This window comes from Vespa mandarinia, chromosome 9 (genome assembly GCF_050613455.1).
Source record: "Vespa mandarinia isolate Hongniang chromosome 9, ASM5061345v1, whole genome shotgun sequence".
Classification (NCBI taxonomy): domain Eukaryota; kingdom Metazoa; phylum Arthropoda; class Insecta; order Hymenoptera; family Vespidae; genus Vespa; species Vespa mandarinia.
Window position 1 is genome coordinate 667,501 of NC_140818.1, and position 18,706 is coordinate 686,206.

The 18,706-nt window shown below is 33.7% G+C and overlaps 1 protein-coding gene across 2 annotated transcripts in view; it reads left to right on the top strand.

The window, feature by feature from the left end:
* Positions 1 to 17,145, top strand: part of LOC118446432 (uncharacterized) — a 64,648-nt gene extending 47,503 nt beyond the window's left edge. For both annotated transcript variants that reach the window (XM_035877085.2, XM_085659362.1), the window contains exon 3: positions 15,029 to 17,145. In XM_035877085.2, the coding sequence (XP_035732978.1) occupies positions 15,029 to 15,396 (368 nt within the window). In that variant the 3' untranslated portion in view covers positions 15,397 to 17,145. The remainder of the gene's footprint in view (positions 1 to 15,028) is intronic.
* The last annotated feature ends 1,561 nt before the right edge of the window (positions 17,146 to 18,706 follow it).

The following is an 18,706-nucleotide window of genomic DNA, read 5'->3' on the forward strand; positions in this document are numbered from 1 at the left end:
TTTCTCGCGGAAAGAAAAAAAAAGAAAAAAAAAAAGAAAAGAACAAATTATTTTTCTCAAAAAAACTAATCGTCCGTTAAATGTTTCATCGGACATCAAATTCTCGTTTTATCCTCTTCGATAATTGTTAAGACAATATTATTAAATTCGATTTTATTATTCTTTCGCACGAAATAATTATAAGTAAAATCGAAACGTATAGATAATATTCACATACATATATCGTTTAAAAAAATTTTTTTTAATAATTTATTAACCACTCTAATTTGCATGAATTGACACTAGCTATAATCGATAGAATTATTCGATAATTGAATAGTACGATCTTAGAAATGAAACTCGATAAATCCTTCGTCCAATAATACCCTTTTACCAATCGACAATAGAATGATCTCATATTAATTATCGCGTATTTTCTCTCTCTTTCTCTCTCTCTCTCTCTTTTTCTCTCTCTTTCTCTGTCTGTCTCTTTCTCTGTCTCTTCGAAAGAAAGAGAAGAGAATGGACTATGAATTATTTCACTCTAGCTATCTTTCCAATGCGTTCACCACGTAATCAAATGTGCGCACGATATACATACATAATCGATTCAGTTACAAGTATATACCTACGTGTTCTACGTAATCGTTTCGATAAAGAACCAGCGATCGGTTTACAAGGAAGAAAAAAAATAAGAAAAAAGAAGAAGAGAGAAAAATGGAAAATAAAAGATTAAAAATAAAAAAGGAGAATATCGAAAAAGGAGCACGCCCAACGCTTTCGAATCGTTCATTGATGTCATTACTGGCACGTAAGAGTGAAATCGTTCTGAGGGGTGCCTTTTCCTTCTTTTATATAGTAGTTGTGCATACATATATATATATATATATATATATATTTATAGTATATATATAGTATATATATATATATATATATATATATATATATATATATATATACTATGTGTTTACGCTTCGTAGACAAACTTTTCCTAAACCATAGATAGTTATCGTCAAGGTATATTAACAACTATACATATACATTACTGTGTAGGTGTTTATGTATATATATATATATATATATATATATATATATATATATATATATATATATATTCACATACACACACACTCGCGTGTGTATGTAAGAACGTAAGTAAGTAGTTACTCGCCACCGAGCATTATATTTCATACGATTCCTCCCATCTCGAGCTGTTATTTCACGGTGATCGACTATAGAATTTACCTTAACGTTACGTTGTTTTCTCTCTCTTTTTTCTCTTTTTTTTCTCTCTCTCTCTCTTTTTTTTCTTTTTCTTTCTCTTTCTAACTCCCCCGAAGGGAGATAATCATTAAAGCTTCGTAACGTGAAATGCTTGAAATTGTTCAGCCCCTGTCAGGAAGAAACGGTCACCATTTAATCCATGTTTAATCCGGATTATCATTATTTCACGTTACGTGAAATTTCTCATTATATATCTAATGGTATAAGTAACGTACAAATAGTTTCTCACTAAAATTTTAAATATATGTAATATATTGATATGTTCGATATCATCACACGCACATAGACACCTACATACACATATACATATATAAATTTTATTTTCAAACTATAATATCGTTGAACCTTTTTAATTGGGTGTAACATTTTGATCGACATTTACAAATGACGAGATCTGAAATGAAAAATTAGGAAATTTATTCGTGAAGCCCTAAGTCCCTGTCTTCGGGGTCTAAAGGCCAAAAAGAATGAGCAAGAGAGAGATAAATAGAAGGAGATGAAGAGAGAGAAAGAGTGAGCGAGGAAAAAAGAGAGTTTTCAAGAGGCGGCAAACCAGGAGCGACAGGTGCTCGATCCAAAGTGAAGAGAAAGAGTGGAAACGGTGAGAGTATCAATTTTCTGGGCCGACTGTTTCGTGTAATTAATACATCACGAAGGGAAGAAATTATTTCGTTGGTACTCGTACACCCTCCTCTTCGTTCGTTCTCTTTCTCCCTCTTTCTCTGGTTCTTCCTATCTCTCTATCTCTGTTTTGCTCATCCTCTTTCGTTCACAAAACGCCGCTCTATCATTTGTCTAGTCGATAGCCACCGCCCTTCGATGCACGTGACCCCACTTTTCGTTCCCTTTTTCTTCCCTCCTCCCTATGGCTTCGACCCTTCGTTCTTTCTTTCCTTCAATCTTCGTCTTTGATTCAACTTCGTTCCTCATTTCGAACTTTGGATTTTTGCGATAGATAAGAAATAACTCGTCGAAAAAATAATCCTGCTTAATATCTAAAAATAAAAAAATTTAATTTTTTTCAAACGAGACGACCTTCGAAGTTCTTTTTTTATATTCAATCGTGCTTATATCTTTCATTTTGTTTTCTTTTTTGAACATCGAATTATATTAACGCGTTAGATAATCTTGTGAAAAGGTATACTTACCTTTAAAATTACCTTTAAATTATCTAACGAAATTTGCTGAAATCATAACAAGACAATTTTATGGATACATTCAAACAACAATTTGTTTATGTTACGTATGTGACAATATTAACTTTCTTAAATATTATCTACCTCCAAGTTTCAAAATTTTCTACCTTGAAGTTTTATATACCATCTTCTATTTTTTTTTCTTTTTTTTTTTTATTGCGATAATAAAATTATATTAACGTGTTACATAATTTAATAAAAAAAAATTTTATTAAAATGTAACGTATTAGGTTCTTGGAATGGAATTTGATTTAAAAATTAAAAAAAGAAAAATAATAGAAAGAAAAAAGAAAGAGATTTTCTTTCTTTGAATTTAATTGTCGTAGATTTAGTGCGACATATTTTTAAAAAAATTTTACGATATGGTGTATGAAGGGATGAGAGAATGTTAAAAATAGTTTCGTAAAACTAGTCAGAATGTTTGAAGCGACGAAAGAAATGATTTTCCTAGAAGTATCGCGTTACTAAACCGAATGCGCGAGAAAAGTATGAAAGGAATATCACACCCAAGGGAATCGTGATTGATTTTATCCGGAAGGACATAACCATTCTCGAGGAAAGCTTTGTTCCCTTTTGCACAGATGAGGAAAGCTTCGGTCTATTTAAGTTACTCTCAACAGCATTATGAATTAATACATTCACGCAAATTCTTGTTGATTCGTGGTAAAGTAATTGACGAAAATCAATTGTAATTGATATAACAAGTATATAGAAACTTTAAAATAAGCTAACTCTTCGACCCTTATCGATGCGATAATAAAGACATTTTTTTTTTCTTATCAAATCCATTTGTTCATGTGATAATTCACTCATAAAACAAATATCTACGGATAGACAATTTCATTGAACGATTTTTTTTGAAAGAAAAGAAAAAAAATGTGTATCGAGGTTAGAAAAAATCAAATCAAATTGTTTTTGGTCGAGAAAAGTGCTAAAATAATCATAAAACAATGATAAATTAAAACCAATTATAAACGTCGATTGAATCCCTAAATGTAAATCCTATGTATACGATTGAAAATAAAAATAAATTAAATGATTAAAATTTGATAAATTTTTTACGTTAAATCGTCATTTTTCATTCGTAGATAAAAGAAACTTTATAATAAACCACATAAGTTTCCGCGTGGTCATGGACGTGGAATCGTTTGAAACGAAGAGATGAGAAAAACGTAGTCAAAGCGAGAGGATTTGGCTGTTCCCTCGGGAACTTGCGTGAGTTGGTTCACGCGCGAGTTTGAAACAGTCCTTGAGGAAAGAGTGCCTTGTAAAATAGGGATCAGGGAATGGGTAGCGGGAAGAGGTAGGGTATACGTCAAAAAAAGGGAAAGAAAAGAAGAAGAAGAAGAAGAAGAAAATGAGGTCGTGGAGAGAAGCGAAGGGAAAAAAATGGTTAGCGCGGCTTCTAATTGCAGAAGTGACGACGCCGTAACTAATGACCAGGAGACGACGTCCTGTCAGTCCTGGTCGGCGGCGTCGGGACGCGAACGCTCATCTTCTTCTTTTTTTTCTTCTTGTTCTTCCATCTTTCTTTCTTTCTTTCTTTTTTTTTTTCATTCATTCTTTCTCTCTTTCTTTGTCAACGCGCGTCTCGAAAACGTTTCACATAAATTATAAAAAATTTTTCTTAAACAAATCCTTCTTCATCCCTTTTTAGGATAAAGATAAGCAAATATAAACGATTTAACTTAGATATACCAATTTCTAATTATTTTCGCTAGTTTTTTCTTTTTTGTTTACTTTTACTTCTTCTCCCTTCTTCTTTTTTCATTTTCCTACTTATACTTATTTATTCCTATTTTATCCTTTAGCAAAGCAAAGCAAAGGCTTAGACCGATTTTTTTTCTTTCTCTTCGTTGAAACGTCCACACGTGCACGCGTCGGCTTGCAATTTTCGAGAAGTGACTCTCCGCGGGAAGCTTTCTTTCTTTTTCTATCTCTCTCTCTTTCTCTCTATCTCTCTCTCTCTCTCTCTCTTTCTCTTCTCTCTCTGTCTCTCTCATGGGAACGATAAAAGAAAATTACCGGAAGTCGACTTGAGAATACGCGACGTAACCATCGTGAAAATGAGCCTGTCCGCGCGAAACCTCAATTATTCTGTATTCTCGGCTCATATACGTATGTATATACGACACTATGTAACTTACGTGTATGTATATATACGTCTGTCTGCGTATGTGTCTCTCCCTTTTTCTCTCTACGTCTAAGCGACTAACTTCGCTTTAATTCGCCTCATACGGACTTTCAACAATGAATTCTTAGCTCTTTTCCTTTTTCCTTTTCTTTTTCTCGTTTCTTTTCTCCTCTTTTCTTCTTCAAAGGAACTCAACCAACCTTCGTTACTTATAGTAGGTACTTACTTGGTATTTCATACATACCTACAGTACATAAGTACATACATACATAACCGGTACGATTGACACATAGTATTCACGTAGAGAGCCGTTTGATAATTGTATTGAATTATTAATGAGACCAAGAAGCATGTTTTATGAATCGATTATATTCTCTAATAGACTTGACCTTTTTTTCTTTCTTCCTTTCTTTCTTTTCTTTTTTCATCCCTTAACAAATACGTGTCTGCGATTCTTTTTTACCTTTTCTTTTTTCCTTCTTCACTCTTTAATTAATACCGACTCTTAAATGTACCATACAAAATACACAGGATAACAACGCGAATGTTTCTTAAAAGGGGGTGGGATGGAATGGGATAGAGTGGGGCGAAGAAGGAGGGAGGGAGAGGGCGGTTTCATTTCAAGTATTAAACATGAACGTTGGCTCGTTAATTTTCCTCATGGTAAGTTCGTTAGAATCGGATTTCAAGGGGTACCAAAGATCTGCTTGCTAAGAGAAAATAATCGCCTGGCGAAAACGCGAAGTAAAATTAGCCGTACAGGAAACAGAAGAGTAAAGAAACGAAATAGAGAGAGAGAGAGAGAGAGAGAGAGAGACAGAGAGAGAAAGAGAGAAAGAGAGAGAAGAGTCCTCAGAGAAGGATAAAGGGCTAAGGGGGGAAAGACCACGGAATTTCTCTCATAATTACGCTAATCAGCGGCACGTGAATCGAGCGACTGTCTTTCGACGATTTCAAAGCCATGACAGAGAGAAACAGAGACAGACAGAGACATAGAGACATAGAGAGGGAGAGAGAAAGACAGAGAGAGAGAGATAAAAAGAACGAGAGGCGCCGGAAATAGACACGCGAGAAGCGCTAAAGGGGTCGCGCCACGAGAAAGACAGAATAATTCGCAAAAGATCTCTCTCTCTCTCTCTCTCTCTCTCTCTCTTTTCTCACTCTCTCCCTCTCTCCCTCTCTCTCTCTCTCTCTCTCTCTTTCTTTTCTCACTCTCTCTCTCTCTCTCTCTCTCTGTATCTTAGCTAATAGGATCAGAGGGTAGCGCTTAAACGATCCTTGAAGCCGCTGTTATTTCAAGGAGACAAGGAGAATTAGAAAAGAGACGTTTTCGTGTTCGTGACATTACGTCGGAGTGTTACGTCGTTCACGCTAAATTCTAAGAATATTTTTTTCTTCTATTCTTTCTTTTTCTCTTTCTTTTTCTTTTTTTTCCTACGAGAAACTCAGAGCTATCTCGATATTTGATAAGATATATATATATATATATATATATATATATATATATATTTTGTTTTTTGTTTTTCAGTCGCGAACATAACTTTTTCCATTGAGATTAATACCAGTAATTTTTACTATCGGTAAAGTTAGTTGTTGATGGTACTACGGATAATTTTGGCTTTGCGTCAAAAGTTTTCCTCTATTTTGTGTTCATTTTTTCTTTCTTTTTTCTTTTTTTTTTTTTTTTTTCAAGAAAATGTTCTGGTTTGCGTCAACGATATTTACGAAAGGGAACATTTAAAAAGGGAAGCTTTATCTTTGACATACGATAGCCGTTTAAGCGTACCTACATTCGCGAGGTTAAACCGAGTGGAGTCGAGGTCTTGAGCCTTAAGTGAATGAGAGAGAGAGAGAGAGAGAGAGAGATAGATAGAGAGAGAGAGAGAGAGAGAGAAAGAAAGAGGAGAGATGGCAAACACTCGCGTCTTCATCAACGACGTTGAAGAGGGAGACCACCCATCAGGCGCAATATCGTTTCATCAGCCGCTAATATCACTGCTTCGAGTGGTTCAACACCTTGTAACGCCAGGTGGGACGTCGGTGGCGCCGCAGGAAGTCCTAATGAAGACAAATCTCACCCAAAATGGCGACCAAGCTTATTTCCTGCTCCACCTCGACTCTCTCTCTTTCACTCTCTCTTTTCCTCTCTCTCTAGTTCCTTCTTCTCCTTTTGCTCACTTGTATCCTATTATCGTAAAGGTACGTCCATCTTCTCTCTTTCTCTTTTTCTCTCTCTCTCTCTCTCTCTCTCTTTCTTTCTCTACTTCTCTCTCTCTTGATCTCCATAGTCAACTAATTAAAAATGTAGAAAGTAGAGTAGAAGAATAAAGAAAAAAAAATGAAGAAAGAGACAATTATGAATTTTCTTTTTCTTTTTTTTCATTTCTTTTTCTTTTATTTTTCTTTTTTTTTTGGTCTTAACATCGTGGCACACAGCCCTTTCCCTCCTCCCCTACCTCCCAACGACATTCTCTCGCTTAATTGTAAAAGAAAAACATTTTTTTCAATCTCCGCGCATACGAACAGCTAGCAAAATAACAACTTGGAAAATTGTGAATCTCTCAAGCACCGGCCTCGTTGCTCAAGCGCCTGCCGCGACTAAAATTAATTCAACTTCTTCTTTACTTTGTGTGCGCGTGTGTAAATTTTTTTCTTTCTTCGCGTTCATCGTTACGAAGGGGGGAGAGAGAGACAGAGAAAGAGAGAAAGAGAGAGAGAGACAAAGAAAGAGAGAAAGAGAGAGAGAGACAGAGAAAGAGAGAAAGAGAGAGACAGATAGACAGACAGACAGACAGAGATAGAAGAAAGAAGGAGGAAAAGAAAGAAAAAGGAAAAAGTTTTAGGACAGAACGTCGTCGTGTTACATATACCTACCACCTATCTTCGATATACAATTCGAAAAAGGGAAACGAGTAAGAAAAAGAGAGAGAGAGAGCGAGAGCGAGAGACATGAAGAGAGGGGTAGAAGGTAAAAGAAAAAGAAAAAAGAGCGGTGGAGGGGAGAGAGAGTCGTGGGCGAAATCTGCGAAAAATCGAGCGATAAATCTCGAACGTGACCGCGCGGTGCCGTTCTGCCCTTGGCGTCTAAACGACTAAATAAGTGTTCCAATTTCAAAATTACCCGCTAAACGATTTGTGGGCCGGCAGAAAATATATCGTTGACATGTGGGCAAAGCCCCTCCGGGTTTGCCGGCCGAAAGGGATCTTCCTGACGTTGAGTGTGAGAAAGAGAGAAAGAGAAAGAGAGAGAAAGCGACTAGAGAGAAAGAAAGACAGAAAGAGAAAGAGAGAGAGAGAGAGAGAGAGAGAGAGAGAGAGTAAGAAAGAGAAAACCTTCGCTCGCTGCTGGGAGACAAATGACCGTCTACCGACGGAAGACGCTTCCAAATTGCTCCATGGTGGTGTCGTTGTACCATTTTACGTGTCTCTCTCTCTCTCTCTCTCTCTCTCTCTCTATCTATCTCTCTTTCTCTCTCTCTTTCTGTTTTTCTCTTTCTTCCTATTTTCTTCGAATATCCTCGTCTCAGGCAGACGACCTATTAGCGAAACATCCAGCCACGTGACGCGTGCCACGAGCGATTTCACGGGACTCTTCTCTCTTATTCCTCTTCTTCATCTTCTTCTTCTTCATCTTCTTCCTCTTCTTCTTCTTCTTCTTCTTCTTCTTCTTCTTCTTCTTCATCTTCTTATCTCAACTGACGAATTTTTTTATTAATTTTTATTTTTTTTTTATTTTTGTTATTAATAGCACTCTTATACGATCGAAATAATAACCGTATGGGAGATTGATCTTAAAGTAATTGAAATTATTAGATTTGATTGAATGTGAATCGTTCTTTATGTCTTTACACGATAATATTACGTAAATATATATCGTAAATATATATATATATATATATATATATATACGTATGTACATATGTATGTATGTATGAATGAATCTTCAGGAGGATATCTACTAGTCGTGTCGAGAATTGTTTTTTTTCTGTTTTGCTTTTCTTTTTCCTTTTTTTGCTTTTTTTTTACGGGGATGCGAATCATATATTCAAATGAATACTTTACGCGCGGTCGAGACGTTGTTTAATTTGCTATAAACTTTTCAAACGAGTATATGTACATGGATACTTACTCTATCATATTTATACCGCCATTTTCATTTCCTTCCTATCGCATTTTTTCTTATCATTTAATTTCTCTTACCATTACCGACGTTTTTTCTTATTTCATTTTTCTTCCTCTTGTTTTTTCTTTTATTTTAATTTATAAATATGAACAATCGATATTTGTTTTTAAATATAATAAACTAATTTTCTCATGATCTCTCTCGCTCTCTATTTCTCTCTCTTTCTACCTTTTTTTTGAATTCACTGTAATCTTGCGAATGATATTAGTTCAAAAACGTTTCAATTGAAACATTATTTTCTTTTACAAAAACAAAAACAAAAAAAAAAGAAAAAAAAAAGAACTTCACTATGATTTTCCGAACGATATTAATTTGAAAATGTTTCGAAATGAAACGTTATTTTCTATTATAAAAAAAAAAAGATGAAAAAAGGAAACATGAACGATTCATTCATTTACACACGACACTAAACCGTTCAACTATTCGTATCGTACCATGAATTATGATATGATATAATAACGCCTTCTTTTTTTTCCTTATCATCATTCACAAAACTAAAAAACATATTACTGTCATACGTATCTATCGTCGTAAAACATCCATCCACTCGTAAAACGCGTTACCGCTTAGTTCTTCTTTTTTTATATTTTATTTTTTTTTTATTTCTTTTTCATTTCTTTTTTCTTTCTTTCATTTTGTCAATAATGCCATAATTATCGAAGATCGATCGAGGATCGAACGAGAAACGATTCACTTATAAACGGAGCAAGGAACTCTTCTCGTAGAAAACTCGACGAGTCAAACCGAGTAAACTTATTTATTTCCTATTTCTTTTTTATTTTTCTTCTTTCTTTTTTTTTCTTCGCTCGCTGCACACAAAAGTCAACGTGGTCTAATAGTTTTACGTTGCGCTCCGAAAATCACGTAGGTTATTTATTATTAGGTTAGACGTTACATATATAATTTCCTTCTCTATCTCTATCTCTATCATTCTATCTATCTCTTTTTTTCTTTCACTTTAAACATCTCGTGTAGTACATAGAGAAAAAGAGACAGAGAGAGAGAGAGAGAGAGAGAGAGAGAGAGAGAGAGACAGAAAGAGAGAGAGAGAAAGAGAAAGAGAGAAAAAGAGAGAGAGAGAGAGATAATTTCGCGTTGTTATATTACGCTTCTTTCGAACGTTTCAATTACTTTCTACACGTCATATACCGGTAGATAGTTATTTGTTAGGAGTAACGAGCTACTCGTTGTTGGGTGGAAGAGGAGGAGGTAGAGAGGAGGTTGGGCAGGGAGGGACTGGAAGGGAAAGGAAGGGTAGGAAAGAGAAGAGGGAGAGCGAGGTGGGAACGGGGGACGAGGTCGTTAGAATCGCGTGTAGCAAAATGGAGTGGAATGCAGGGAAATTTGTATAAAAAATTCATGGTACGTGTTATAACTAAGAAGAGAAAAAAAATATCCACATATATATATATACATATATATATATACATATATATATATATACATATATATATATATACATATATATATATACATACATATATATATATATATATATATATATATATAAACGTGATTGCTTTCAATTATATATCTATCTATTTTACATAGACAAATAGAAAATAATTTTCTTGTAGAATAATGAACGAAGTATAATCGGTAATGTAAAAGGAGAACATCTTCAAAAGAGAAAAGCGTTAAATTTTACTAACGAGAAACTGTTACCAAATAATCTATTAGACAGTCGGTTCGAGCTATCATTCTTGGAGGAAGCGTTTGTGACTGTCACGGCTCTTAACCGTCGACAATATTCTAGACGAGTGAGTCTCGTTCGAGCGGAACCAAGATGGCTGTCTTCGACGAAATCGTCAAACCGTCGACATGTTACAGTTTAATGAATATAATAATTATGTATACACATACGTATTTATATGAGATATGTTAATGAACAATAATATTTGTTAGATGTATCATTGAAAAACTTATAACCTTGTTAATATACACGATCGTGATATAGTTTACGCTAAGATGTTTATTGAATAAAAGTAAACATTTGTTCATAGAATTCATATATATATATATGAATCGATATTTATATCTGTTAAAATTTGTTTGATAAACCTATGAATCGATTGTTACGAATACAATCTAGGTTAAATAGTTCCTGGAATTAAACGTAAAAGTTGATAAGATTTGTTTTTATGTAAGTATAACATTGAGAAAATTCGAAAAGAGATCATAGGTTTAGTAGGATTTAAACACTGGTCTCGTTAGCACGGGTTTAATTTAATGTCTCGATATACGAAAATTTATAAAATTATTTAACAGATTTAGGTACGTATTTTATAAATCGACAATTAACGTGAACATACACGTTCGATAATATCGAGCAAATTTTTTATATCGTATATCAAAATGAGAGAATATTGAACCATGGATTATCGACTTTTTGAAGTTTTAAATTCGACAAAATCCAATCGCCGAGATAAAGAGAGAGAGAGAGAGAGAGAGAGAGAGAGAGAGAGAGGGAGAGAGGGAGAGAGAGAGAAAGAGAGAAAAGAAAAAATTTTATTTTCGTAATAATGAACTATAGTAATTTAGGATCGTTTAAATGTTAAAACGACGTTGTTCAGAAGAGTGAGGGAGAAGGAGAGAGAGAGAGAAATATCTACGGAACGATCTTTACGCATATAATATAGCTCACGTAGTTCGTAGAATCAGACGTAAACATTCGTAAGATTTGTTTTTATATATGTATAACATCGAGGAGAGAAAAGAGATCAAAGGTTTACTGCAATTTAATCACTCATCTTGAAAACACGTATGTATATAATTTAACGTCTCGATATACGAAAATTGATAAAATTATTTAATAGATTTGGATACTTTTATAAAAATACTTTTATAAAAATAAGATAATTTTATAAATCCATAATTAATGCAATAATACACATACATATATATGTATGTATGTATGTACGTCGATATCGAGCAAATTTGATACATCGTATATAAAAATAAGTGAGCATTGGACTAAGCATCATTAACATTTTGAAGTTTTAAATTCGATAAATTCTAATCGTCGAGAGAGAGAGAGGAAGAGAGAGAGAGAGAGTGAGAGAGAGACAGAAAAGGAAAAATCTTATTTTCGTAATATTGAACTGTTGTAACTTAGAATCGTTTAAATGTTAGAACGATGTTGTTCAGAGAGAGTGAGAGAGAGAGAGACAGAGAGTGGAACAGAGTAAGAGGATGCGTTGCGAAAGGACACAGCCGCAGCGGCGAATTCGTGAACATCAAACGAATTAAATCTCCGCCGAGAGCCGACCGCAGAAACTAATATCTCGTCTCGAAAACCGTTCTCCGTTCTTCTTCCGCTCGTTCGTTCGTTCGTTCGCCGACTCGTTCGTTCGCCGACTCCTCCGTCGTAGATTTTCGACGTCCTTCTGGGTGATTTTACTTCATGGTGCCAAAGGACATGAATTCTTTCGAATCCTGCTAGATTATTTTTCCCTTCGCTACCGTGATACGCCTTATCCTCGTCAATCGTTATAAGTTTCGTTTAAACGATATCGATAGAAGATATTGTATCGAACAATTTTTAATTATTCTATCGTACTTTGTATGTGCGGTGTAATTAATTGCAAACACGTTAAGAAAATATCTGCGAGGAAGGGAAATCGTAGCTTTTAATTTGATAAAATATTTGTTCTCGAATATTATCGTTGAAATTTTTCTGCTGTTTTTTTTTCTTCTTTTTTAAAACATCACATACAAGGGTGCAAAGTCGTGTATAAAAACTATGAAATCGTGGAAATTTTTTTCTTTTTTTTTCTCTAATAGAATGAGATGCTTTTTTTTATTGTCATTTGAACCAAATCAAAAAGTAATATTTTCTAATCAATATATTTCCCAATTCGAAAGCAACGCGTTACAGCGGAGATACGATTGAATCTCAAAAAAAATGAAAAATAAAGAAAAGAAAAGGAACAATTTGTCCCTCTAGCATCGAAGGAAGGGGACACAAAAATGCAACAACAACAAAAAAAAGAAAGAAAACAAAAAAGAAATAAAAACGAGGAAGAAAAAGAAAGAAAAAAAAGATGAAAAAAAATCGAAAAACTGAATGATCTCGCTCGGCTTTCAAATTTTTTTACGTGTCTTTGCGGTCGAAAGGAATGGGTCTCTCTCTCTCTCTCTCTTTTTCTTTCTCTATAACCGCGCGAAAACCACCGGTGCACCTTCGACATCATCCTCCCCCTCATCGTAGTATAGAGTATATTTCCTTAAGAGCGGGTCCTCCTTCCCTCCTCTTCACTCACGCTCTCCCCCAAACCTTCATTTCGTCGAAATACAATTTTCGAACGCGACGTTGATCGACTTTAAAATACGTGTATAAATCATCCGTTAGCTGATAATTCAAGCAATTAAAATTATTATCAGGTGTCCATAGACGAATGAATTTCAAAGAAGAATATACATATAGAAAAAAACAAAGAAAGAAAAAAAAATGAGAAAAGGGATTTGAAAATCTTTTCTTTCGGTTTCCTTAATTCGAATTTTAAATGGACTAATATATATATATATATATATATATATATATATAATATATATATATATATATATATATATATATATATTACTTAGCTACCTTAGTTATCCCTCGCGAATCTTCGTTTGAAAGTTACTTAGGATTAAGAATGTAATTTCGAGATCGTTAAAGATCTCCAATCGAGACGACGGTGGCGTCGGCAACGGTAGTGGCAGCGGCGGCAGCGATGACGGCGGCGGAGGCGGCGGCGACGGCGGCAGCTAAGCGAGAAGAATTTCGTTTGAGAGACGCGTTCATTCCACAGTCGAGAAAGCGGCTATGTAATTTTCATCAAACATCGTCCAACAGCGTTGAACGCAAATGGAGAAAAGAGAAGGAGAAATAGAAAAAGAAAAAGAGAAAGAGAAATAGAAAGAGAGAAGATAGAGATAGAAAGAAAGAAAGAGAGAGAGAGAGAGAGAGAGGGAGAGGGAGAAAGAAAGTAAGAGAGCGAGAGGGAGAGAGGGATTCGATCGGTTCTCTTTATTCAACCAAATGACTTTCGAGAGGGACTGTACTACGAGTCTGGTTGCGCAGGTGTGACCGATGGCGGCGGCCTTTGATCCTGGAGCGACTCCTCGGCTACTTTGTCCACGACTCATCGCGTTCGTCCGCCCTTCTCTCTCTTTCTCCCTGTCTCTCTTTCTCTCTTTCTCTTTCTTTCTTTCTCTCTTTTTCTCTCTTTCCTTCTCTCTTTTTCTCTTTCTCTTTCTCTCTCTCTTTTTCGTCATTCGCTTCGATTACTTCTCTCCTAGCGGGTAACGCCTTTCGCGAATACGACGGCCATTGGCGTTCTTCTTTCTCTACCTTTAACATCCCTTCGAGTCATCCTCTTCGACACGGGAAATTTCATTGTCATTTCCAACGAGAGTAACTCAGTACTGTTGTGAAATAACAAAACCTTATTATATGATTTTCATTATATATTAGCTTTTTATCAACACGATTATAATAATATGATATTTTGAAAAATAAAATAAGATAATTTTTTAACAGAGAAATTTTTCTTCGTAATAAATATATTATACGTTGATATCTATATACGTACATATACATCTATGTAGGCATATATATATATATATATATATATATATATACGTATGTATGTATTTATAAATATATCCGATTATGATATTTATTAATGTATTTTATTTACTCAATATATTTTCTAGGTAGAAGAGAATATTTATAGTATCTAATCTCATTCTCTCTCTCTCTCTCTCTCTCTCTCTCTCTCTCTCTCGCTCTTTCTCAGCTAACGTAAAAATGAAAAAAAAAAAAATTTCACCTTCGTCTTCAGACTCTCTTCACTCCTATTTCTCTCTCTCTCTCTCTCTCTCTTTCTCTCTCACCGAATTCCAAGAGGATAGAACACCGGAACGAATGCGTAATACGACTTTTATGGAGAAGTCCCTTGACATGTCTTGAAAATGCATCTGATTTGTGACTCGTAGGTTAAAAATAAAGTAAAAAGGAAACAGATAAAGAGAGAGCAAGATATATATAGTAATTCTATCGTTTTCTCTAAGCTTACAGCGTTCCACGTTCCTTTATAAATAGATATATCTGTAATATTCTTTTTTCCTTTCTTTCTCTTTCTTTCTTTTGAGGAAAAATATTTTTGAAATACACGAATAAATAAATTAGATCGTTCAATCTCTAATTGTCATCTAATCTTAACCAATTCAGTTTTTTTTTATTTTTTATTGTTTCTGTTGCAGAACAAGCGAATCACTTGAACCTATTCAACAATCGTCAGCAACCGAAGAAAAAACGCAAAAGTCGGACAGCGTTTACGAATCAACAGATCTACGAATTGGAAAAACGTTTTCTTTATCAGAAGTACTTGAGCCCGGCGGATAGGGACGACATAGCGCTTAAGTTGGGTTTGAGTAATGCCCAAGTGATCACGTGGTTCCAAAACAGAAGGGCGAAACTCAAGAGGGACATGGAAGAGCTAAAGAAGGATGTACAAACGGTGAATCCTCTTTTGGTCGCTCAACATCACAAGACATTCTTGGAGAACGTACAGGATCTTGGAATCCTGAAGAAACGCCCGTTACCGAGTTCGATGGAAGAGAAATCGTAGAGGAAAAACATTTCTCAATTCTCGATTCGTCATTTGTTTTTTTGTTTTTTTTTTTTTCATTCTATCGATCACGATCATAATCGGACGGATGGGCGAACGAACGAACGAATGAACGAACGAATGTTTTTTCGATCGAGAGTCGATATTCTTATTCTATTTTTTCTTATTTTATTTTATTTTCTTCCTCTTCCTCCTCCTCTTTCTCTTATTTCTCTTCTTCTTCTTCTTCTTCTTCTTCTTTTTCCTTTTGAAGAAGATCGTGAATCACAAAACACAAGATGGCCGTTCACTCAACGAAATTCTTTTTTAATCGCAAAAGAGACGAATGCGATGAGACGAGTTTTAATATTCGACGAATAGACTTCTTCAATGTTATCGATTTTCCGAGTAAATCATTTTTAAGTTTTCTTCTTTCTTATTCTTATTCTTTTTCTTTTTCTTTCCTTTTATTCTCACAAAATACATATGCGAAAATTAAGATTGTAATGAATGGATGATGAGCGTGGTCACGTGAATATAGATTATTACGACTACATGAAAAAAAATGTTTCCTGGAGAGTCGAGAAAAGAAGTAATAATAATAATAATAATAAAAATACAAAAATAAAAAAACAAAAAAAAATAAAAAAAATAAAAAAAAAATAAAAAAAATTACGATAAAAATAAAGGGAAAAACGAGTAAACGAGAAAAAAATGTATCAAACAGAAAAATGAAAAATAACACTCGGAGTAATGTTGTAATTAGGTAATCCCATATATTTATTTGTATAGAATTTGTGATTTATTTAGTTCGACGTTCGAAAACATTATATTATTCTATAGATTCGTAATACTTACATGCATATATTTACTGGCACGCGAAGGAGATTATAGAAGTTAGAAAAAGTATTAAGACGAACTTGGGAAATTCAGTATTAATAAAGTTCTCGAATGTAATTACGTTAATGTCAAAGCGTATGAAAGGGACGAATGTAATGCAACAATTGTGGGACTTAATTTTCATCGTGATCCGCGCTCGTAAACGAAGCCAATGAAAAAGATTGTGCATCGGTGCGACGAATTGTATAATATTGTATTTATTACAAAAGAGAGGAGTGACAGGGGGAGAGAGAAAGAGAAAACTCATAGTAAGAATCTCCGAAATATGAGATTCGATTAATGGACGCGGATAATAAATTATTATAATAAAATATCGTGACGTAAATTATAAAATCGGTCAACATTAAGTTGAATCGAACGTGTATATAGACATTGTATATAATATATATAATATATATATATATATATATATATATATATATATATAATATACACGTAGGAAATGAAAATGAAATCCACACACAAATACAAAACAAACACATTGTTTCATTGATGATGATTTTACGTATTAGACGACATAGACTCGTTTTAATCGTATATGATTTAGCATAAAACTATTAAACAGATAGATGGGACACTGCAATATACCTAATTATTGTTTTGATTAGGAAATAAACTATACGATATCGTGTAAGGCGATTCGTTTGCGACCGGAAAACGTTCGTGATTTAATTAATGAACGACAAACGAATGAGTGAGAGAAAAAGAGAGAGAGAGAGAGAGAGAGAGAGAAAGGAAAAGAGTGAAAGAGAGAAAAAAAATAGAAGCGAGTAAGTACGCGCGAGTTAACGTTCTTAATTATAGTGTATAGTAGAATCTAAATAAATGGAAGACATTATTAAAAGAAAATTTAATCCTAGATGACAACAACAACAAAAAAAACATTTTTACCTCAAACTTTCTACATATATAATATGTAAAATAAATATAGTAGGTATGTATGTTTCGCTTATTATATATATACATATATATATAATATATATATATATATATATATATATATATATATATATATATATATATACAGAGGGTGGGCCAAATGTTATTCGATGATTTTAAGAAAGAATCGATTACTCCTTTTTACGAAACTTTTTACACGTTAATTTATTTTCTTTCCTTTCAGATTCTAAAACCACATGTGGCTGTATCACTATATCACATATCTGTCTAAGTAAACTTAAATAGAGACAACGAAATTTTTAATCTGCTATTCTTGTGTGATTACGTGCGAAATAAACATAAATGAAATATATATATATATATATATATATATATATATATATATATATATATATATATGTATATACAAGGCTGGATCAAAAGTTTTTCGTAGATTTTATATATCAATTACACATTTTCGAAAAATGTTCGAGGTTTATTAATTCTTTATGTCATTTTTTATTTATTTTTTTTTTTTCAAATCGTAAAACCACAAACCTAGGAACTTTTGTTTCGTCATAAGGCCAAATATAACTCTATATATACATAAAACATATTACGGACAACTAGAGTACATAGATATGCGTGGGCGCAGAAAGATACATATCTATCTAGCCAACTTTAAAAGAATCAATCAACAGAATCGACCATAAGAATTTTCATGAGTAAAGAAATAAGGAAAAGAACGAGAGGAAGGAAGGAAGGAAGGAAGGAAGGAAGGAAGGAAGGAAGGAAGGAAGGAAGTCGGTTTTAGTCGGTGCCGTAAAGAAGGCAAGAGATGAAAAGGAATTATTCTCCAAAAATAGCGTGAAACGCGCCGGTCCTTCTTGGAATCTTTTTGAAGGCAGTTCGCGAGGTTTACTCGCGAGCGTAATTTATTAAGATGAAGTCATTTCGCTTTCCAACGTTTTGGATCGGTTAGTTCGAAGCCTGGTATCCGTCATAACCGAGGAACATCTCGCGTTCGATAGACCAGAGAAATCTCCTAACTTCATAAATGCTACTGACAAACCTAGACACGCGTGGGTTTATATCATTTTTTTTTCTTTTTTTCTTTTTCATTTATTTCTTTTTTAAGAATTATTATTAATATTATTATTGTTATTATTACTATTATTATTATTATTATTTTTTTATTATTATTATTATTTTTATTATTATTATTATTTTTATTATTATTATTATTATTCTTGTTGTTGTTGTTGTTTTATTATTGTTATTATTATTTTTATTATTAGTTGTTGCATAAAAGAAGATAAGAATTTTACGAGATAACGTCTAACAGAGTCGACACATTTTTATTTGAGTAAGACGATAAATGTGAAACTAAATATTTTTTTTCTTTTATTTTTTTTTTTTTACTCTTTTACTCTTTCTTTTTCCTTTTCTTTCTTTTCGTTCCACGTATAATAATTCTCTGTCTCGTATGTATAAGGAGCAGTGGCTGTACTGCATGAATGTTTTATCATAATACAAGATACACGCCAGAAGA